The sequence below is a fragment of the Artemia franciscana genome, chromosome 21 (genome assembly GCF_032884065.1).
Source record: "Artemia franciscana chromosome 21, ASM3288406v1, whole genome shotgun sequence".
Lineage (NCBI taxonomy): Eukaryota > Metazoa > Arthropoda > Branchiopoda > Anostraca > Artemiidae > Artemia > Artemia franciscana.
The window spans coordinates 31,886,586-31,910,002 of record NC_088883.1 but is presented as its reverse complement, the minus strand read 5'-3'; the positions used below and the strand labels follow the sequence as shown (position 1 = coordinate 31,910,002).

Here is a 23,417-nt window from a genome sequence, read left to right as displayed (position 1 = left end):
AATGAGGCCTTAACCCTACTCATCCATACAATCACATAGGTCAAACAGCATAGCCACACACAATCAACCATAAAGAATAATCCATGGACAGGCAGTCATGTCGTCAATAAGTATAAGTCGTCATTTACCGAACAATAGAAAAAATAATATAGACAAATAATTCAGACGCAACACCCAACATAAGGGCTCATCAGGAGAATGCACTGGCCTATATAGGGTTTCGCCACTCTAAATTCTCTACCCAGCACAGTGTTGTGGCTACCACAGAATATCCATGGCATCCCCGCGTCAGGTATCACCCCCAAAATACATGCCTATGAAAAAAAAACAGCAAATGTAAAACAACCAAGTAAAACCAAAACAAGCTTATCTTGTTAATATACCCCTCCCTTTAGCAACAATAGGTAAACTAAATATTATAAATTTTACCAAATCACAAATATTAACACATTGCAAAAAACCTGAATGAACTAAACAATTATAGAATTCATCTTTACCATGTGGCTAATTTTTTAAAAAATCTGCTCAATTAGAAACACAATTCAAAATAAATGGCGCTGTGACAACATTTCTCGAACCTCCGAAATTAGTTAAAAATTTCTTTAAGTATTTCTAGATAATTCTTTTGATATTTATTTAAAAGTTCGTTATAATGAAAACTAAATTTTTAAATTGCCAAGTTAATTTATTTGCAGAAAAACCTCTTGATATCAATTTTTGGCTTAAGATTTTACATCTATTTTTAAAATCAATATAATTACTACAAATCCTTGCATAACGAAGTAACTGTGAGAAAAACGTAAATACGTAATCTAAACAAACATATTCTAACCTAACCAAAATACCAACTAATTATTTAATGAAAATATAGCCGTCTATGATCAGACACTATATTCTATCACTATACATTGTAATATTTGCAAACTAACTGGGATGAAAACTGGGTAATGTCTCGAGTGTTTCTCGTATAATACGAAGTACCAAAATTACTTGCAAAAGAGGTGAAGTGGATTAATTATATGCAAAGTGGATTAATTAAGTAAATTATATGCAACAAATGGTTCTAAACTTTGTTCTGACAGAAAAAATAGCAAAATTCTTAGCTGTCTTCCAAAAATCTTACTAAGGTGTTTAAAGCTCGTTTTCACATAATTTCTGAAGAAGATTTTTTCCAGATCAAGCTTGATTTCTAAAATTAACGCTCAAAATTTAAATTTTAGTACTAATGTAGTAATTTGGTTAATACCTTAGAATTCATAACTTGTTCTTTTGGTTGGAATAACTTTTTTTAGTATTTAACTTCAAAATTAACAACCTAAATCCAATTAATTAATATGCTAATGTAATTGCAATAAATAAAATAAAAATTTTAATATCTTGCTCCTATTTTCGGAATGGAGCCTAAAAATTTAGCTTAAATTTAATATTAATATATGAAATAAAATCAATCAATTGAAACTAATTTGCTCAATAAAATGTAATACCTTGTGATTAACAATACATATAATCCTTTCCCGTCCTCTTTTCGAATAAAATTCAACCTCTCAACCTCTCTTCATCTATTCCTCTATTCAACCTCTCTTCGAATAAAATTCAATTTAGAATAATTGACAGAATATACACAAAATGACAGCTATGAATCAGTGGCGCTAATGCACAAAAATATAGAGAGGAAAAAGGGGGCAAAATGCATTTTCAAAATTTAGTTTTGTTGCTTTATCTGTTTTTTCAGTGAAAATTTTTGTGGGAAGTTCTTCCGGTCGATATGGAGAGAAAATTCAACCTCTAATCTCTCCTTTCTTGGAATTATTTGCAAATATAATTTCAGTCATTTAAAATTGCTCTTTACCGTTTACTAGCTTTTCAGCAGAGATCTCCCCATGTTTGGTCTCCTATGTTTGAAACGAATGACCTTCAATCTGAATATTAGATACAAAATTAAGCCCATGTCTCCTCAATCCTCCAATTTTCCCAAAATCTTGTTATCAGCAAGATTACAGTTTACCTTGTTGTAAGCGGGACCATACAAAAATTGGTTCAATGTCCCTCCAACACTAAAAATATTTGTTTGATTCCGGCTTAAATATTGTTCCATATTGTTCAAATACGGCAATAGAACTAGAATCCCTTCCTTTACTCCCCTAATCAGTGCCCCTCATTAAAACCTGAAGAATATCCGTCAAAAAGTATAACTATCAAATGTTTTTCTGTAAAAAAAAAATTTTCTTATCGATGTTGGGTTATATTGTCCTAATTTAGTGTTAGTGGAATTATATTTTGTTTTATTAAAAAAAAAATATATACAGTGCATCAATTGTGTGATTCCACTGAGGTAAGTTACGGATAAGCCAGGCAACACTGTATGTTAGTTGTTTTTCTAACACCAAATTAAAAGAAAAAATATCTCTTGTCACTTATGCTATTCAATATTTTTTTTAAAGATAAATCTAGGTTTCAAAATTCTCATATTAAACCAAACTTTTTTGTTCCTTGGATATTTATGCCTGTCTTTCTGTTGAAAAAATGGAAAGAGCTAGGAAAACTCGACCGTCTTTCTCACTCTTCTAACCCCCCCCCCCCCCCCATCTGCTTGCTTTGGCTCCCTTCTGGAAAATATTCACAGCTACCGAAAAGAAAGCCATTTGTAGCGCATTCTACAGATATGCCAAGTTTCTCCTGCGTCCCCCTCTGTGGCACAGCAATGGCGACATCTCCATGAAATACAAGGTCACCAACCCTTCCATGGCCATAGAGAGAAGAATCTCTAAATTCAGTGCCAATTTTTTAAAAGCCAACCACCCCTGGACTAGGGTTGTTTGTAATGTATGTAGTTGAAGTGTATTTATTTTTTTCTTTTTTATACTCCGTATTTTCCGTTTTTGAAGGGTAATAAATTAAAAATAATTATGTATTTGAAGAGGATTATCCCTCCTCAACACCTCGCTCTTTACGCTAAAGTTTTTTAGAACTATTAAAAAGCGTCTTTTATTTCTCATTAAACAACGTTTGTGATTCAGGAGTCAATTTTAAGAATTGGAAAAACAATTCAGAGCGAGTCGTTGAGGAGGACTAAACCCCCTTCATATTTGTAATTATTTCTGTTCGTTCTAAGTTTTAATGTTGCTCCTTACTTTCAGTTGAAATTTTTTTTTTTTTTATTTAATCACTTAAAGAGGACGAGATAGCTTTTATTTCCGTTGGGAAAGGTCCTTTTTCGATATTCTTTGAACGCAACTTTCTCGTCTCTGGTCAGCCCAAGATTTTTTTTTTTTTCACACAAAATGACAGAAGTCATCAATCCCTTGAGACAAGATCAATAATTTTAGTGTAAAAAGACTGATACACGCTTGAATTCCTGTTTTAATGATTCCTTTCCCGGTACCCTGAATTCCATCAGAATAAATTCTGAATCATCAGTTCAATCAAGATTCAGGCGAATCATTTGTTACTAAATTTCCTTGCACATATGTTTTACTAGAATGCGGAAAAGCAAGCTCTAGAAGTCGTTGAGGGGGGCGAGTAGGGGAGCAGTCCCCCACCACCCGAAAAAAAATGGAATTAACTGATTTTTTAAGAACCTTTAAAACTGTTGCTCGTTTTAAGTGTCAAATTTGCTCTTTACTTTGAGCAGACAATTTTTTTTCCTTAACCCATGCTCGTTTTTAATATAAGGGAAACGAGAAAAATTGGTGCCGTTCCACTTTTTGAATTAAATTTCGTAACAAATTTCTATATTCGTATATTTTTATTATGCATATGAGGGGGTTTGCCCCCTCTTTAATACCTTGCTCTTTAGACTAAAGCTTAAATTTGGTCCCAATTCTTTAAGAATGACCCCTGAATCAAAAAGGCCGTAGAAGAAATATTTTAAATTACTAAAAATACTTTAGCGTAAAGAGCAGGTATTTAGGAGGAGATGAACCCCTCATATGCGTAATAATTTATTTTTCTTTTGTTTTAATGCTGCTCCTTACTTTCAGTTAATTTTTTTTTTCATATTTATCTTTTCATTGTTTTTTGTTTTAAATAATATTAGAAAATCCTGCACCACTTTCATGAAAATTCTCTAATCCCATGACAAATTCCTCCATGGAAAGATCCTCCCATGTAACCCCCTCCCCTCAACCCCCTCTCTACCCAAGAAAAAATTCCCCTGAAAACGTCTGTACACTTCCCAATTTCCATTGCTATATGTAAACACTGGTCAAAGTTTGTAACTTGTAGTCCCTCCCCCAGGGACTGTGAGGGAGTAAGTTTCCCCAAAGACATAGTTATTAGGTTTTTCGACTATGCTTATCAAAATGGCTGTCTCAGAATTTGGACCAATTGACTTTGGGAGGGGATTTTTTATTTTTTTGGCGTGGGAGGGGGTCTAGGTGCCCTACAGTATTTTTTTAAATTTTAGGGCACTAGAACTTTTAATTTCCGGTATAGTGAGCCCTCCTGCAACAGTCTAGGACCACTGGGTCGATACGATCACTCCCGGAAAAAACAGAGAAAAAACAAATAAACATGCACCCGTGATCGGTCTCCTGGCAAAAAAGACGAAATTCCGCATTTTTATAGATAGGAGCTCGACAATTCAACAGTAGGGCTCTCTGATACGCTAAATGCGATGGTGTTAAGATTCTATGACTTTTATGGGGTGTTTTTCTCGATTTTTCAAAATAAGGCAATTTTTCTCAGGCTCGTAACTTTTGATAATTAAGACTAAATTTGATGAAACTTATATATTTTAAATGAGCATAAAGATCCAATTCTTTTGATATGTCTATTAGTATCGAAATTCCATTTTTGAAAGATCTGTTTACTATTGAGCCAGATCGCTCCTTATTTCGTTACCACGAACTGTTTGATACTATATCCAGTTCTTGGTATTTTAAGCCAGCTCCAAAAAAAGAATTAATATAAATAAGCTAAGAAAACGACTGAAATTAATTACATTTCATACAACTTAAGTTGTATGAAATCAACTGATCTCTCTGCATGTATGAAATCAACTGATCTCTCTGCATCAGCATGCTCTATGAAATGTCTTCTGAGTATAGAATATAGTGCATCTACACAAAACATGTATATATTCATCACAATTTAGAGATTTTGTGCCCACGTATAAGCGGTACCAACCTATTCTCTTTTTCTGCTCTTATCAGTTTTATCATGTAGAACTAAGAAACTGAGCTTCTTTGTGAAGAGAACTATAGACACAAAAAACGATATTCACTGTATCATCCCTCCAGAAATTCAAACCTCCCCCATACCCCGATTTAAACAAGACAAACTTTTGCGTAACTTTTATAGAATTCATTTTTTTTTTTACCAAAGATACATGGGGGATGGTAATTTTCAAACTCTAGGACTCAATATTTCGTTCCATTTGGCATCCCTGACAATTCTTGATTAATTTAAGGTTTCTGCCACGATGATGCCAAGAATTGTTCAGATTGTCTGAATATTCTTGTCAAACAATGCCCAACGGATAAGTTGATATTTCTAATAACTTTTTCGAATACTTTCAAATTTGAAATACGCTCGCTATTTAAATGTGGGGAGTATATAACTAAATATGTTACAAAATATCACTAATGTTACACAATCTGTAGTAATACGTTAACTACCTTTGTCTTTACTTCGACAACGCTATTGCGCAATACCTAATTTTTTTTTCGGCTTTATGTGGCCCCACCGATATCAATGCTATTTGTTAATGTATATCCGCAAATCCACAAATAAATCAATTTAATCAGAAATTAAAAGTAATATTATCAAAAAATCACGTATATTAAAAGTTTTAGTGCAACAAACTAAATCTTACATAGTCAAAATCCATTCAAAATAACAAGCAAATGAATAGCGTGATACCCGGGGCTATTAGAATATAGCTTGGTTCAATTATGAGGTTAATTTATTATGATTATTATGAGGTTAATTATGATGATTCTTAAATAGTTACTTTTTTATACTACCCCTTGAATAGCATCTACTTCAATAGCATCCCTCTTACCCCCCCCCACCCTATTAAAAATTATGTACCTACACCCCTCCTGGGAATTGATTTAAACTCATTTTACGAGGTCAAATTTGTATTTCTTTTCTAGAATAATTTTTGAAGACCTAGGGTTTAATAAAGAAAGACATTTATATAAAAAATCATAGTTAAATAATAAGCCGTTATAAAATACAAGATTATAAATAAGCCATTTTTTCTGTTTTACTAATGATATCTTCTATAACTAGATCCATATGATGGGTGGCCATAGCTATAAGAAGGGTAGTGACTACGGTATTGGTATGAGGGGTAATGCTTATAATGTTTTGTTTCTGCGCCCTCTAATACTTCTTCTACTGTGGGTTCTGCTTCAGAAAGGTCCCTTTTCCATCTGTAACCACTGCCATAGGAGCTGTAAGATGGGTGGCCATAACTATAAGAGCTGTAAGATGGGTGACCATAGCTACGATATCCATATGATGGGTAGTGTTTATAGTGCTTTGTTTCAGCACCTTCTAGAAATTCTTCAACTGGTGCTTCTAGCTCAGAAATATCTCTTTTCCATCTGTAACCACTGCCATATGAGCTGTAAGATGGGTGGCCATAACTGTATGAGCTATAGGAGGGATGGCCATAACTGTAGGAGCTGTAAGATGGGTGACCATAGCTGTATGAACTGTAGGATGGGTGACCATAGCTACGATATCCATACGATGGGTAGTGTTTATAGTGTTTTGTTTCCGCAACTTGTAGCGCTTCTTCAGCCTCTGCAGCCGCTTCAGCCAGTATGGTAGCAACAGCGATAGTAAAAAGAAGAATCTAAAAAGAAGGAAGCAAATCATTCAGGCTGAATTCTTTAATATGACTAAACCATACCGGTATAAGTTAAATACGGATGATCTTTCACTGAATATGCTTTTAGATTCCAACTATAATTTATTATGTTATTAAGTTTTCTTACTACATCATGCATGATGTATGATCAATGCATCATACATCATGTCCCTCCTTAAAACAAAGATTAATTTAAGGAGGAACTATTTTCGAATAGAAAAAAGCAAAGGGCAACTCTGGAGAAAAACGGTAGCTACGTTTGTGAAGAATATAATTTTTTTGAAATTATGCTTGTTAGATTATTGTGCCAGCAAATAGAATGTCTTAAAGTTTGATTTATCAAACAGTTCGTGGTAACGAACTGTAGTAAGGAGCGATCCCGCTCAATAGTAACCAAAACTCTAAAAATTGAATTTTGATATCAATAGCTACATCAAAAGAATCGCATTTTAATGCTGATATTAAATATATAGGTTTCATCAAGTTTAGTCTTAGCCATCAAAAGTTACGAGCCTGAGAAAATTTGCCTTATTTAGGAAAATAGGGGGAAACACCCCCTAAAATTCGTAGGATCTTAACGAAAATGACACCATCAAATTCAGCGTATCAGAGAACCCTACTGTAGAAGTTTCAAACTCCTATCTACAAAAATGTGGAATTTTGCATTTTTTGCCAGAAGACAAATCACGGGTGCGTGTTTATTTGTTTGTTTTTTTTTTGTTTTTTTTTTCCCCAGGGGTCATTGTATCAACCAAGTGGTCCTAGAATGTCGCAAGAGGGCTCATTCTAACGGAAATGAAAAGTTCTAGTGCCCTTTTTAAATGACCGAAAAAATTGGAGGGCATCTAGGCCCCCTCCCACGCTCATTTTTTTCCCAAAGTCAACGGATCAAAATTTTGAGATAGCCATTTTGTTCAACATAGTCGAAAATCATAATAACTATGTATTTGGGGATGATTTACTCCCCCACAGTCGCTGGGGGAGGGGCTGCAAGTTACAAACTTCAACCAGTGTTTACATATAATAATGGTTATTGGGAAGTGTACAGACGTTTTCAGGGGGATTTTTTTGGTTTTGGGGGTAGAGTTGAGGGAGGGGGCTATGTCGGAGGATTTTTCCTTGGAGAAATATGCCATGGGGGAAAAAATTCAATGAAAAGGGCGCAGGACGAATCTGGTCACATTAGAAAAAAACGTCAAATTCAGAGCTTAATATACAATGCTGGGTTTTCGGAGCCTCTCTATTATGGAGTATAATTTGAAAATAACACAACTATACGAGCGATAAAACTTATATACCACAACCATAACTCAACTAGCGAAAGAACTGCCAAGAGATAACACAACTATAAAGCGAAAACAGGTGAAAACTAACGGGAAAATAAACGAACTAAGAGGTGGAAGGGGCCCAGAAAAAAAATATAATCCTTTTTCAATTTTGAGCCTAACTTCCGCAAAGGAGTAATAATGTCAGAAATCCCGAAATACCGAATTATTTTCTTTTCAAACAGTTCGTGGTAAAGAACTGTAGTAAGGGGCGACCCAGCTCAATAGTAAACGGAACTCTAAAAAACGGAATTTTGATGCTAAAAGATACATCAAAAGAATCGAATTTTTACGCTGATTCTAAATATATAAGTTTCAATTAATTTAGTCTTTGTCATCAAAAGTTACGAGCCTGAGAAAATTTGCCATATTTTGGAAAAAAGGGGGAAACATCCCCTAAAAGTTATAAAATCTTATCGAAAATCACACTATCGCATTCGGCATATCAGAGAACTCTATAGCAAAAATTTCAAGCTCCTATGTAAAAAAAATGTGGAATTTCATATTTTTTTTTCTTTTCCCCAGGGGTCATCGTATCGACCAGGTGGTCTTAGAGTGTCGCAAGAGGGCTCATTCTTACGGAAATGAAAAGTTCTAGTGCCCTTTTTAAGTGATAAAAAAATTGGAGGGTAAATAGGCCCCCTCCCACGCCAATTTTTTTCCAAAAGTCAACATATTAAAATTTTAAGATATCCATTTTGTTCCGCATAGTCGAAAACCATAATAACTATGTCTTTGGGAATGACTTACTCCCCCACAATCCCTGGGGGATGGGCTGCAAGTTACAAACTTTGACCAGTGTTTACATATGGTAATGGTTATTGGGAAGTGTACAGACGTTTTCATGGGGATTTTTTGGTTTGGGGGGTGGGGTTGATGGGAGAGGGCTTTGTGGAAGGATCTTTCCTTTGAAGAATATGTCATGGGGGAAGAAAAATTCAATGAAAAGGGCGCAGGATTTTCTAGCATTACTATAAAAAAAAACAATGAAAAAATAAACGTGAAAACTTTTTTCAAATGAAAGTAAGGAATAGCATTGAAATTTAAAACGAACAGAGATTATTACGCATATGAGGGGTTCTAAAAATACTTTAGCATAAAGAGCGAGGTATTTAGGAGGAGATAAATACCTCGCTCTTTATGCTAAAATATTTTTAGTAATTTCAACTATTTATTCTACGGTCTTTTTGATTCAGGGGTCATTCTTAAAGAATTGGGACAAAACTTACGACTTAGTGTAAAGAGCGAGGTATTAACGAGGGTACAAACCCCCTCGTACACATAATAAAAATATAAGAATATAAAAATTTGTTACGTAAGTTAATTCTTAAGTTACGTATATTTTTTACTAATAAAAACGTTCGTTGAAAATTAAAAGTTCTAGTAGCCTTTTTAAGTAACCGAAAAATTAGAGGGCAGCTAGGCCTCCTTCCCCACCCCTTATTTGTCAAAATCGTCTGATCAAAACTAAGAGAAAGCCATTTAGCCAAAAAAAAAATTAATATACTAATTTCATTTCAATAATTTATATGCGGAGAGCCAAAATCAAACATGCATTAATTCAAGAACGTTCAGAAATTAAATAAAAAAAACTAGTTTTTTTAACTGAAAGTAAGGAGCGACATTAAAACTTAAAACGAACAGAAATTACTCCGTATATGAAATGGGTTGTCCCCTCCGCAGTCCCTCGCTTTTTACGCTAAAGTTTGACTCTTTGCCACAATTCTACTTTTTAAAACAATTAAAAGCTTTAGCTTAAAGAGCGAGAGACTGCGGAGGGGACAACCCATTTCATATACGGAGTAAATTCAGTGATTTGTTACTAGTAGTAGTAGCAATAGTATGTTCTTTGAAACAAAACTTCAAGATATTCAAAACTTGCAGTTAACAGGGTTTGTTGTCTGAAAATTAGATTTTAGTATTAACTCTTTGAAACTGGCTATTTGTTTTGAAATTACAACAATATATTTTATTTACATTTTAAGTTTGGCAAGTTAGAAATAAACAGTAGCGTAAGCGAGCAATTAATTTTGTCTTTACAATTTTGAAAATAGAAATAAAAATTTTACATCAATGGGCTCATTAATAAAATAGCAACTTTATAGTTGCGCTGGACATATACCTATAAATTTTTTTTTTTTTCGCCCAGCAAGGCATGTTTATTTGATTGCACTGTTCAAGGTATGTAAATACTACGTAAATTCAAAAGTGAGCCAATTGAACAGGGAAACAGGGATACAGGGAGGTTCATTGAAAAATTCATAGAATGACAGTTTGGCCAAAAGAAAAGAAAAAAAATTCCTCTTACCATTCGACTTTTTTTTTACTATACAAAAAAAAATAATTGCAATTCAAGTTTAGGATATAAACTGAAAAATTTAGAGTAATTTACAAAAAAACGAGAAAAGAAAATAAATTCGCCGAATATTAGGCTTTTTCTTACAATACCAAATAATACAAACTAATGTCAATTTAAATTTAGAATATAACGTAAACATTAAGAGTAAGTTTAGATAAAAAATAAACATCTACTTTTTAGGTTCAAAATTAAATAGGCATCGAAACTTCTACATTTAATAGATCAGATTATTATTTTTCTACCCAAATCTTGCCAATTTTACCTTTAAGACTACCCTGAGAGATAAACGGTTGGTTTCATAAAGGCAATAGAAAACAATCATAGTCCAATTCTTACATATTTCATTGTGGACTCTTCGTATGTATTTGAATGCCGCAGATATGAAAATCCAACTGAAGAAGTCAGTAAAAATTCAGCTTTATATATAATTGAAACATTCTGGAATTACGTCACTAAGTCCAGGAAGATGAAAAAACCTTTGGGTGTGGTTTTAAACAAAGAACAACCATTCAATTAATAGAAAACGATACATGTAGGAAATCACTGTCAGTGACTTAGAAAGAACTTATATTACTCGTTAGCCTAAAATTTTAATCTCAATTTGGTATCATCACTGTCTCAGAAATAGTATAGGGGAAAGGGGTGAACCATAGACTTATATCTCACTTTCAACTACTACTTTATATTTTCATCTTTTCTTAATGCACTTTTGACAATAGTGAGGTACCCAGCTTTAACGTAACATTTGGGACATTCATTTAGCATTTATTGGCAGAGTTCTAACCTCAAGCATCAGGGATTATGCTTGCAAAGCGGAAAATTTTAACCCCTCAATTACCTTCATCACCAAAAATCAAAATTTCATATCTTAACCATAGTATAGACAACATTTTACTACCTAATATTAACTAAATTTTCTCTTCAATCTGGTTTTAATAAGATAATTGATATTCTAACTAATCTAAACTTATAAATAGAGATGTAGGGGCTTAAATAGGAGCAGTAACTCGTTTTAATAATATTTCTTGCTACTTTGGTGAATTTTCAGGCACTTTAAAATGCAGGTAGGGGGGGGGGGGGGGTTAGAAAAGCAAAACAGCTTAGGCCTACCAGCCTAAGTCATCTAGAAAAATTAACCTGCCAAGAATTAATTTTCGATAATTTATTAATCATTATTAATTATTAAGATAATTATTAAGATTATTATCGTCCACAAAGGATGTTTCACAACTTCCTATATAAACTTTTTAGAGTTTGGAGTTTTTTTGTCTGTTTTGCACTATTTTTTCACCTTTTTCCGCTTTTATTCCGTTTTCTAATCCTTTTTCTTTTCGTTTTTATGGCACTTGGTATTTACCAACTGACATATAGCGATCGCAAGTTCTGTCAGTCTGTCTCTCCGTTTGTCGGTCTGTCTGTCTGTCTGTAAGTCCCGGTTTTGCTAGTTTAGGCACTTCCAGGTAAGCTAGGACAATGAAATTTGACAGGCATATCAGAGACCAGACCAGATTAAATTGGAAATAGTCCTTTCTCTGATTCGACCATCTGGGGGGGGAGTGGCTGGGACGGTTAATTCGAAAAAATTAGAAACAATGAGGTATTTTGAACTTATGAACAGGTGATCGGATCATGATTAAATTTGATATTTAGGAGGATATCGTGTCTCAGAGCGCTTTTTTTAAATCCCAACTGGATTCGGTGACATTGAGGGGAGTTGGAGGGGGAAACTTAAAATTTTGAAAAACGCTTAGAGTGGAGAGATCAGGATGAAACTTGGTGGGAAGAATAAGCATAAGTACTAGATACGTGATTAACATAGCCGGAATGAATCCAATCTCTTTGGGGGAGTTGCGGGGGGGGACGTGTTAATTTGGAAAAATTATAAAAATTGATTGCATTTTTAACTTAAGAACAGGCGACCGAATCTTAATGAAATTTGATATTTAGAAGGAAATCATGTCTCAGAGCTCTTATTTTAAAACCCAACTAGATCCGATGACATTGGGAAGAGTTGGAGGAGGAAACTGGAAATCTTGGAAAACGCGTTGAAACATGGTGGGTAGAAAAAGCAAATATAGTAGATCCGTGATTGACGTTACCAGACTGGATCCACTCTCTTTTGGGGAGTTAGGGGGGAAGTCCAGTGCTTTGGAGAGGTCGGTTCTACTGAATGCGCTAGGACGATGAAAATTGGTAGGTGTATCAGGGACGAGCACAAACTGACTTGACAAAGTCGTTTCCCCCGATTGGACCATCAGGGGGGGGCTGAAGGGAGAGGAAAAATTAGAAAAAATGAAGTGTTTTTAACTTACGAGTGGGTGATCAGATCTTAATGAATTTTGATATTTAGAAGGACCTCGTGTTTCAGAGCTCTTATTTTAAATCCCGAAGACATTAAGCCTCTGATTTTCCTTTTAAATCAATCTATTGATTCTTAGAATTTTGTTGTAGCTCATACCATATCAGCTCTTGGTCCTTCCGACCTTTTCACAAGTGTCGTATGAGCTCTTAGTTCTTGTTATTTAAAGGATTGGGGTATAAATTTTGTTTTCGTAGAAATAAGAAAATCGGATTTTTTTAAATCACTGTACTTGAGCTGTATTCGTACTGGAACAATGTTGGCAAACTGACATGGCACACCACATGATTACAAGTGAGATCTTGAGCCATCATTGACAATGAATTATAACTCATCATTTATGGTAAGAATTGTGCAGGTGGTGCTAGTTCAGCTCTTGGGCTGTTTAAGCATGCCTCTCCTACTGGTTCTAAGACTATCTAGTAGGTTTTTCGTTTGTGGGGAAATAGAGAAAAGGACTTTTTCTTTCTTATATTTCTCTTCCGTTTTTAATCGTTTCTGTTTAAGCCAAAATATAAATGTACCGACCCCTACTTTGAATATCCAGGTTATCAAAGGGACGTATTTGTAATATCTTAAGAGCCACTACGGGTATTTACTTCAAACTTTCACGGTCACGACTACTACTATCTCAGAAATTGTTGAACTAATGGGGAACTAAATCAGAGGACATTATTTATATTCATGCTCTCAAAGCATCTTTTTATATTTTATAATATTAAATAATAATATAATTACTGTTAAATAATATATAGAATCTTTAAATGCTCAGATGTCCAGGAGTTAATATTATTGCATGTTAGACATTTAGTTTACCTCTGATAATTCTTTCCAGTAATCTTGATCATATGATCACTTGATCACTTGTTTTTGTTCCGTCGATATTTGGATAAATTGAAAGCACAGTTTTCAAAATACATAATCTTCTCTTTTCAATAGAAGGTAAATGTTGCAAAACGGCTTAGAAGGCTTACGGTTTTGGGAGGGAGTGACAGTAGCCAAAGACAGTGACAGCAAGAGACAAGTGAAAGACGCTTGTCAGTAACAGGCATTTGACACTGTCTTGTCAGAGAGTGAAAGTAAAAGACAAAGACAGGTGACAGAAGACAGTAGCTACTTTTAGTCATTTATGCCTGTTTTAAGTTCGACTCGAATAATCATTTAAATTGTTGCTAGATTAAGGATTTATATATACATCTACATCAGTATCTATTACTTTTACACTTTAAGTGGTTTTTTATTTCAATTTCTGTTCACTTTTAGGTTCAGCCGTTCTTTGACAGCTACTATTGGTCGTTTCAAGACTAAATTATTGTTGGACTTTATTTCTACTCGTCGTGAGCTTTAATATGCCTCTTTATTTTTCTTTGAAAACATTTTTCCTCTGTATTTCTTTTTATTAACATGAAAATATAGAAAAAATATCGAATAAGACAAACACAAATCACTGCTTATGTTTCATATTCCACAAAATTTGAAAACTCACCTTTTTATTTGGAATCAGTATCCTATTAGTCTTAGCCATTACTGAGACAATGTAGCAACGTCATTTGGCAAGTAGGATACACATAGTCTCTATAAGTTTATAATTATCTGATAATTTCAACTTAATACCCTAAAAATTTTTGTGATACAGAGGGTGGGCCCTTTTGAAATTATGGATGCATATAATTTCTTTCCGGTTTAGTTTAGTATTTTCTGGAAATTTCGATTAAGTACCCAAAGCCCTTTCTGGGATCAATATACTTACACCGTTTTTTACATCTTTGATTTGTCAAGTGTCTTTTGTTTTACGACTGTGACTATGACTGCTTGTGACTACTTGCAGCTGTGATTGGGTCTACTTCCAATTGTGACCACAACTAATTACGAATGCTATAACTACTACTACTACTGCTGCTACTACTAATACTACTACTACTACTACTACTACTACAAATACTAGTGTGGTTGTAAGTGAAAGCTCTTCTGCTTCTTCTATTTCTACAACGTTAATCCTTAAAAAATCAGCAACTCAAAAATCCATTGATTTTTTTTTTTTTCATTACAAACATAAAAAATGTGTAGTATGATTGGCTTTCATTAAAGAGTAATTGGCGCAATAAGCTTTTGCACTTTAACAGTTAGAGGAGGGGGAGGGGTCAGTAGCCAAACTCCTGCTTGCAATAATTTTTGTTCGTTCAAGTTTAAACTCAATGTTAAATTTAATTTTTATTCATTTTAAGAGATATTAATTCGTCTATACAAGCGTCAGTTATCTTGATGCTTCACTTTTCAGTAAATAATTCTTTTCTGGAAATTGTTTTTAATTAATTTGTGTTCGTTAATATTGCCAAAGTTTGTTATTCGTTAACAAAATGAATATTTTTCCAATTTTCACGTCTTTGGTCGATAAAAGATTGAACTCTTACTTATTAGTTCTAAATGTTTTTTATTTATTTATTTATTTCAATATTCGTGTCAATGCTCCCTTAACTGTTCCTGAGATATTGTAGATACGCGCTCTTCACAACCGGGATGCACATGCAAGATCTGCCTCAATATTCACTGGCAGTTTTAACTTAATGCCCTTAATTGTTCCTGAGACATTTCGATCATTGTACATACCATTGCAACAAGATGGGTTTACTGCGTATATTTTGAAATAGCTTAGAAGTCTGAACTGTCCCTGAAAGTCTCAAAGTCCCCTGAAAGTCTCAACTAAGAACCATTAGTCGACCCTAATATATTGCACTATTCGTCCTATTGAAAACCGGGATACGCTTTGATGTATATTGATTAAGTTCAATATCTCCCTCAACATCCTCCGAAACTTTCAAATTAATCACCTTCAATATTCCTGAGATATTACACACTTGCCGTTGTTTCGATAACAAACTAGAGTGGGACATTTTTTTTCTTCAGCCAAAGACGTAGAAACTAGAGAAACATCCCAGCTGTTTTTACAAACTGGAGGCCAATTGTGTATTTCGTTTTGTTTAACATCCCTCAAAGAGTTATAGTTAGTAAACCTTTGCAAAACACAGCCATAATATATATATATATATATATATATATATATATATATATATATATATATATATATATATATATATATATATATATATATATATATGTATATATGTATATATATATATATATATATATATATATATATATATATATATATATATATATATATATTATATATATATATATATTTATTATATATATATATATATATATATATAAATATATATATATATATATATATATATATATATATATATATATATATATATATATATATATATATATATACATATATATCCCCTTTAAGATTATACTCTGCTTCAAACAGTTTTTGGTAACGAAGCATGAGAAAAAAAGTAACCACAAAACTAAATAGAGAATTTAAGCAGCAATTAACATATCAAAAGAATTGAATTTTTATGCTGATGCAATATATAACAAATAATTGAGTTTGATGTCACCTATCAAAACTACGAGCCTGAAAAATTTGCCCTTTTACTGAAAAGGTGGAGCCACCCCCAAGAAAGTTAAGATATCCTACAAAAACCACACTATTAAATTGAGCATGTCAGAGAAGCTATTGTAGAGTTTTCATGCTCATATCTATAAAAATGTAAAATTTTGAATTATTTGCCAGAAGAAAAATTCAGGATGTTTATTTGTTTTTTGTTTGTGTTTTGTTTTCCTCAATTGTGTTCATGTCAATTCAATGGTCCTATAGGATCGAGAGAAGGCTCATTCGAATATAAATTTAAAGTTATTTATTCCCCTTAATTGATTCCCCAACCCTCCTTGATTCAGTAAAGTACCCTTTTTGGTATCATCGTTAAAAAATTCTCCCTTTCTCAAATAGCTGGTAATCTATCCAAACCACTACCTACAATTTCCACCTAAAAAAAAATCATACACAATTTCATTGAACTTATTATTACGTAGCCAGACCAAATCATGATTAAAAAACGGTACTTAATACAAACTACATACAAAAAGTACTATTAGCATCCTACAGAGCGTGACTTGACCACTACAACATTACATAATCGATAAACACCATGTCTGTAAATAAGAATTAAATAAAAAAAACTAGTTTTTTTAACTGAAAGTAAGGAGCGACATTAAAACTTTTATGTTCTTATATTTTTATTATGTGTACGAGGGGGTTTGTACCCTCGTTAATGCCTCGCTCTTTATACTAAATCGTAAGTTTTGTCCCAATTCTTTAAGAATGACCCCTGAATCAAAAAGGCCGTAGAATAAATAGTTGAAATCACTAAAAATATTTTAGCATAAAGAGCGAGGTATTTATCTCCTCCTAAATACCTCGCTCTTCATGCTAAAGTATTTTTAGAACCCCTCATATGCGTATTAATCTCTGTTCGTTTTAAATTTCAATGCTATTCCTTACTTTCATTTGAAAAAACGTTTTCACATTTTTTTTTCATTGTTTTTTTTATAGTAATGCTAGAAAATCCTCCGCCCTTGTCATTGAATTTTTCTTCCCCCATGACATATTCCTCAAAGGAAAGATCCTCCCACAAAGCACTCTCCAATCAACCCCACCCCCAAACCAAAAAATCCCCATGAAAACGTCTGTACACTTCCCAATAACCATTACAATATGTAAACACTGGTCAAAGTTTGTAACTTGCAGCCCCTCCCTCAGGGATTGTGGGGGAGTAAGTCATTCCCAAAGACATAGTTATTATGGTTTTCGACTATGCTGAACAAAATGGCTATCTTAAAATTTTAATCTGTTGACTTTTGGAAAAAAATGAGCATGGGAGGGGGCCTATTTGCCCTCCAATTTTTTGGTCACTTAAAAAGGGCGCTAGCACTTTTCATTTCCGTTAGAATGAGCCCTCTCGCGACATTCTAGGACCACTTGGTCGATAAGATGACCCTGGGAAAAAAAAAACAAAAAAAAACAAACAAACAAATAAACACGCACCCGTGATTTGTCTTCTGGCAAAAAATACAAAATTCCACATTTTTTAGATAGGAGCTTGAAATTTTTGCAATAGAGTTCTCTGATATACCGAATGCGATAGTGTGATTTTCGTTAAGATTCTATGACTTTTAGGGTATGTTTTCCCCTTTTTTCCAAAATAGGGCAAATTTTCTCAGGCTCGTAACTTTTGATGACAAAGACTAAATTAATTGAAACTTATATATTTAGAATCAGCGTAAAAATACGATTCTTTTGATGTATCTTTTAGCATCAAAATTCCGTTTTTTAGAGTTTCGTTTACTATTGAGCCGGATCGCCCCTTACTACAGTTCCTTACCACGAACTGTTTGAAAAGAAAATAATTCGGTATTTCGGGGCTTCTGACATTATTACTCCTTTGCGGAAGTTAGGCTCAAAATTGAAAAAGGATTATATTTTTTCTCTGTGCCCCTTCCACCTCTTAGTTCGTTTATTTTCCCATTAGTTTTCACCTGTTTTCGCTTTATAGTTGTGTTATCTCTTAGCAGTTATTTCGTTAGTTGAGTTATGGCTGTGGTATATATGTTTTATCGCTCGTATAGTTGTGTTATTTTCAAATTATACTCCATAATAGAGAGGCTCCGAACACCCAGCACTGTATATTAAGCTCTTAATTTGACGTTTTTTTCTAACGTGACCAGATTCGTCCTGCGACCTTTTCATTGAATTTTTTCCTCCATGGCATATTTCTCCAAGGAAAGATCCTCCCACATATCCTCCTCTCTCAACCCTACCCCCAAAACCAAAAAAATCCCCCTGAAAACGTCTGTACACTTCCCAATAACCATTATTATATGTAAACACTGGATGAAGTTTGTAACTTCCAACCCCTCCCCCAGGGACTGTGGGGGAGTAAGTCATCCCCAAAAACATAGTTATTATGATTTTCGACTATGCTAAACAAAATGGCTATCTCAAAATTTTGATCCGTTGACTTTGGGAAAAAAGTGAGCGTGGGAGGGGGCCTAGATGCCCTCCAATTTTTTTGGTCACTTAAAAAGGGCACTAGAACTTTTCATTTCCGTTAGAATGAGCCCTCTTGCGACATTCTAGGACCACTTGGTCGATACGATGACCCCTGGGAAAAAAAAACAAAAACAAACAAATAAACACGCACCCGTGATTTGTCTTCTGGCAAAAAATGCAAAATTCCACATTTTTGTAGATAGGAGCTTGAAACTTCTACAGAAGGGTTCTCTGATATGCTGAATCTGATGGTGTCATTTTCGTTAAGATCGTACGACTTTTAGGGGGTGCTTCCCCCTATTTTCCTAAATAAGGCAAATTTTCTCAGGCTCGTAACTTTTGATGGCTAAGACTAAACTTGATGAAACTTATATATTTAAAATCAGCATTAAAATGCGATTCTTTTGATGTAGCTTTTGATATTAAAATTCAATTTTTTAGAGTTTTGGTTACTATTGAGCCGGATCGCTCCTTACTACAGTTCGTTACCACGAACTGTTTGATCAGAAAAAATGTCAAAAAATTTGGAAGTCCTATGAATGAGCTTGAAACTCTCTGCAAATTAGAATTATTATTATTATTATTTTTATTATTATTATTATTATTATCATTATTATATATGTTTTGTTATTATTATTATTATTATTATTATTATTATTTATTATATATTATTATTATTATTATTATTATTATTATTATTATTATTATTATTATTATTATTATTATTATTATTATTATTATTGTTATTATTATTATTATTATTATTATTATTATTATTATTATTATATATTTTATTATTACTGTTATTATTTATTATGTTATTATTATTATAATTATTCTATTAACATAGAATTTATTATTTTTTCAAAAACATCTAGTCTAATTAATTTTATTTCACCATTATTAGTACTTATGAATTTTAATTTATTTAGCAGTATTTACAGTTCTCCACTTTTTGAGTTTAAAATAAATCCTTTTACTTCTAATTAGGGCAGAACAGAAAAGTACAAAATGGGTATTTTTACTTTAATTATTAACATTGTTTTCGACACCCAATTGACTGATCATATTTAAAACAGTTGCCTACACGAAAAGTTTAGTTCAATCCCCTTTCCAAGGGCTATAATGAGAGAATGGTTTAAATGGCGAGGGTATGTTCGGGGCATTAAGGAAGACAGATTGCCAAAGATCGTTGTTTTTAGCCAACTGTGTATTGCTAAACGAAAAGCGGGTCGTTTTCAGTTGGGAGGATGTCGCAAAGAAAGATTTAAGGAAAATGAGAGCTTATTGGGAGAGTGCGGAGAGGGAGGCTTTGAATAAGCTAGGATGGAGGAGGACCGTCCACACCTCAATTGTCCTCGGGTGGCCTGGTGCAGCTGTAAGTTTTTAGTAGTAGTAGTAATACTCATTGACATTATTTGTTTTTACTTTTTCAATTTAAAAACAATTTTATTGTTCCCCTTTTATGTAAATTTTCTCTTGTGTTTGAAGACATAAGAGAAAATTGAATTTTCTCTTGTGTCTATTTTGAAGACTTCAGAAAAGTGCACTTATACATGAGAAAAGTATTTTGGTGATAGATTCTGTGAAAAAAAATTCTAATTTTAGTAATGCGCAATAGCAACACGTTCATAAAATATCGTAAAAAAGATAAATAAAATCATTGTACTTTGAAATTAAAGGCTGTTCACCTTTCACACTTTTATCAATGACATTTTCTCTTTTAATTTGAGAAAAATATAAATATGAGTTTTGTTGAAAAAAACAACCGCGGTTTGTCATAGTTCCAAGCATGATTGCTTTAAATCAACCTGTTTATTGATCACATCCTGTTTTTTTAAACTGAGAAAAAAGGAAAATAATCGTATTATTCAATACTAAAATCTTAAAAAAAAAAAAAAAAAAAAAAAAAAAAAAAAAAAAAAAAAAAAATCATAGTTGACTGATCAAGTAAGAAATAGTCATTGTTAACAGAAAACAGTACAAGCTGTAATTAAAGTCGATCTTGCAGACAAACCGTAAAATTGTATGATAACATTAGACGGTATTAACAAAAGAAAAAAAAACTTGACAACATCGGCTTGAAGCTTAAGGTGTGTCTTTTCTGACACTAAAAGATTTTGGTTGATTGATAAAAATTATAATCGCCAAAAATTCCTTCCGTTCAGGTTGGGCAAAATTAATAGACACAAAGAAAGAGACAGAGAGAAAGATAGAATTCCAAATTTAAACGCTCTTCTCAATTCCTGTTGCCATCAAATTCTGCTGAGATTAGGGTTTTCTCACCCGATTCAATTGAGTCCCTATAAGCGAGGCATAGAAAGCAATGTAGCTCCTCCCACCTCCTAAATCCCCACTTACTGCCTGGGATAGTGAATCCTAGTTCAAACCCTTCTAGCTTAGTCTCGACTGCAATATCTAGTCCCCCTCCTTGTTTTTACACAACCCCCACCCTTATTTCCCCGACCACTTTGCTATTGGTGGAGATAAACTGTTTTTCTTGCCTCACAAAAGTTTTCATAAAACGGTCCACACAATATATATTATTTTTGTAAATGTTTGTATTACCGGAATAATTTTTTGGGGTCATGAAACTATTGTTAATTGATGCATTTTGACTTTTTGAACATCTTTTCTCTCTTGCAAAACTACCGCAAACTCACCGTTATGGAGTTATTCCGGCCCAAATATTCTTGTATTTATACATATAGAATCGCAATCATTTCCGTTTTCATTGATCGGAAATTTGATATCGCTAGCGTTTTAAGGCCGAAAATTGCTCTGTGACTTTTAGAGACAATTTTTTGTTAGGGTTAGGCTGGGCCGGAATAACTCCATAACGATGAGTTTGCGGTAGCTTTGCAAGAGAGAAAATATGTTCAAAAAGCCAAAATGCATCTATTAACAATAGTTTCATGACCCAAAAAAGTTGTTTCGGTTATACCAACATTGACCATCATTTTTGGCAAATTGTAACAAAGACTAATCCGCTAAAGCTGATTAAGGACAATTTGAGCCAATAGAAAGTATATAATTCGTTAGATCGATCATCAACCGTCCTGGTTAGCACTCCAAATTTTAAATCATAATGTCAGGGGTTTGACAACTAGAATCGTTGGCTATTTGGTTTGGAACTGGGGTCAAAGGTGTAACTCTGTAAGCTCCGCAAGAGTCGGCCCAGCTCTAAATGGTTACCTGGAGAAATCTAAGGATAAAAACTGGAAGCGTTGGATGATTTGCAATCAACTACTACTACTACTACTACTACTACTATTAATAACTCACTGCAGCACCAAGCCGCCTGAGGCCAACACAGCTACGCACGCTCCTCCTCCAACCTAATCTATTTAAAGCCTCCCTCTTTACACCCTCCCAGGAAGTTCCCATTTCCTTTAAATCCTTATTTATGACATCCTCCCAACCCAGACAAGGACGACCTGCTTTCCGTGTAGCCCCAGACGGTTGGCCAAAAAGGACAATCTTCGGTAATCTGTCATCCTTCATCCGTAGAACGTGGCCTAGCCATCTCAACCTTTCTTTCATTATAGCCCCAGAAAGCGGGATTGAACCACACTTTTCGTACAACCTACTGTTTGAAATACGGTCAGTCAGCCGGGTACCCAGAACAATCCGTAGGCAATTTCTCTGGAAAACATCTAGTAAATTTTCATCTGCTTTTCGGAGTGTCCATGCTTCAGAGCCATATTTGACCACTGTCATCACTGTAGCTTCCAATATTCTAATCTTGGTTTGTAGGCTTATCTTTCTATTCTTCCAAACTTTTTTTAACTTTGAAAAAACACCCTGAGCTTTAGCTATTCTACTTTTAACATCTTCACTGCTCCCACCATCTTTACTAATAATACTACCAAGGTAACTGAAGCTCCCAACCTGATCAATCTTTTCGTTACCTAAGGTCACCTGTTCATCTTCACTTATTCCTAACCTTAGTGACTTAGTCTTCTTAACATTAATTTTCAAGCCTATTTTAGCACCCTGAACTCGTAAAACCTCTAAAAATTCATTCATTTTGCTCACACTTTCATCTAATATGCTTAAATCATCGGCATAATCTAAGTCCAGGAGCGTTCTTCCTCCCCATTTGATTCCATGGTCTCCAATTGCCTTTCCTGTGCTCCTTAAGACGAAGTCCATCAAAATGATCCATATAAAGGGGGATAGAACACAACCCTGCTTAACTCCTGATTTAATACAAAACCAGTTGCTAACCTCATTTCCTACCTTAACCGCAGCAGTATTATTCTCGTACATAGCGCAAATCACTTTAATGTATTTTTCTGGTATACCATATAACGATAAGACCTTTGTTAACGCTGTTCTATCAACAGAATCGAAAGCTTGCTCATAATCGATAAAACTAAGGACCAAAGGTGTTTGACAACGAAGGGACTTCTCAATTATTAACCTAAGAGTGAAAACATGGTCGACACATCCTCTACCTTTTCTAAAACCGCATTGTTCTTCCCTTAAAACTTTGTCTACAGCATGTCTCAGTCTAAAAAGTATCATATTACTCAGTAATTTGCTACCTACAGAGACCAGACTAATGCCTCGATAATTCCGAC

At 33.8% G+C, this 23,417-nt stretch overlaps 1 protein-coding gene across 2 annotated transcripts; it reads right to left on the bottom strand.

The window, feature by feature from the left end:
* Positions 1-6,103: 6,103 nt before the first annotated feature.
* On the bottom strand, positions 6,104-10,955 carry LOC136040899 (prisilkin-39-like). 2 transcript variants are annotated; one of them, XM_065725315.1, is made up of 2 exons: positions 10,844-10,955; positions 6,104-6,808 (listed from the first exon to the last, which is right to left on the bottom strand). In XM_065725315.1, the coding sequence occupies exons 1-2, from the start codon at positions 10,850-10,852 to the stop codon at positions 6,215-6,217; spliced, it is 603 nt and encodes a 200-aa protein (XP_065581387.1). In that variant the 5' UTR covers positions 10,853-10,955; the 3' UTR covers positions 6,104-6,214. The 2 variants fall into 2 exon arrangements, with proteins under 2 accessions (XP_065581387.1, XP_065581385.1); XM_065725313.1 differs by having other exon boundaries at positions 10,770-10,844.
* Between the last annotated feature and the right edge of the window lie 12,462 nt (positions 10,956-23,417).

Bases quoted from the DNA above. Each gene is read 5' to 3' on its own strand.
- LOC136040899 (XM_065725313.1), bottom strand. From the start codon at position 10,829: ATGATTGTTTTCTATTGCCTTTATGAAACCAACCGTTTATCTCTCAGG. The intron at 6,809-10,769 runs GTAAAATTGGCA...CCTTCTTTTTAG, and splicing joins CTCTCAGGGTAGTCTTAAAG to ATTCTTCTTTTTACTATCGC.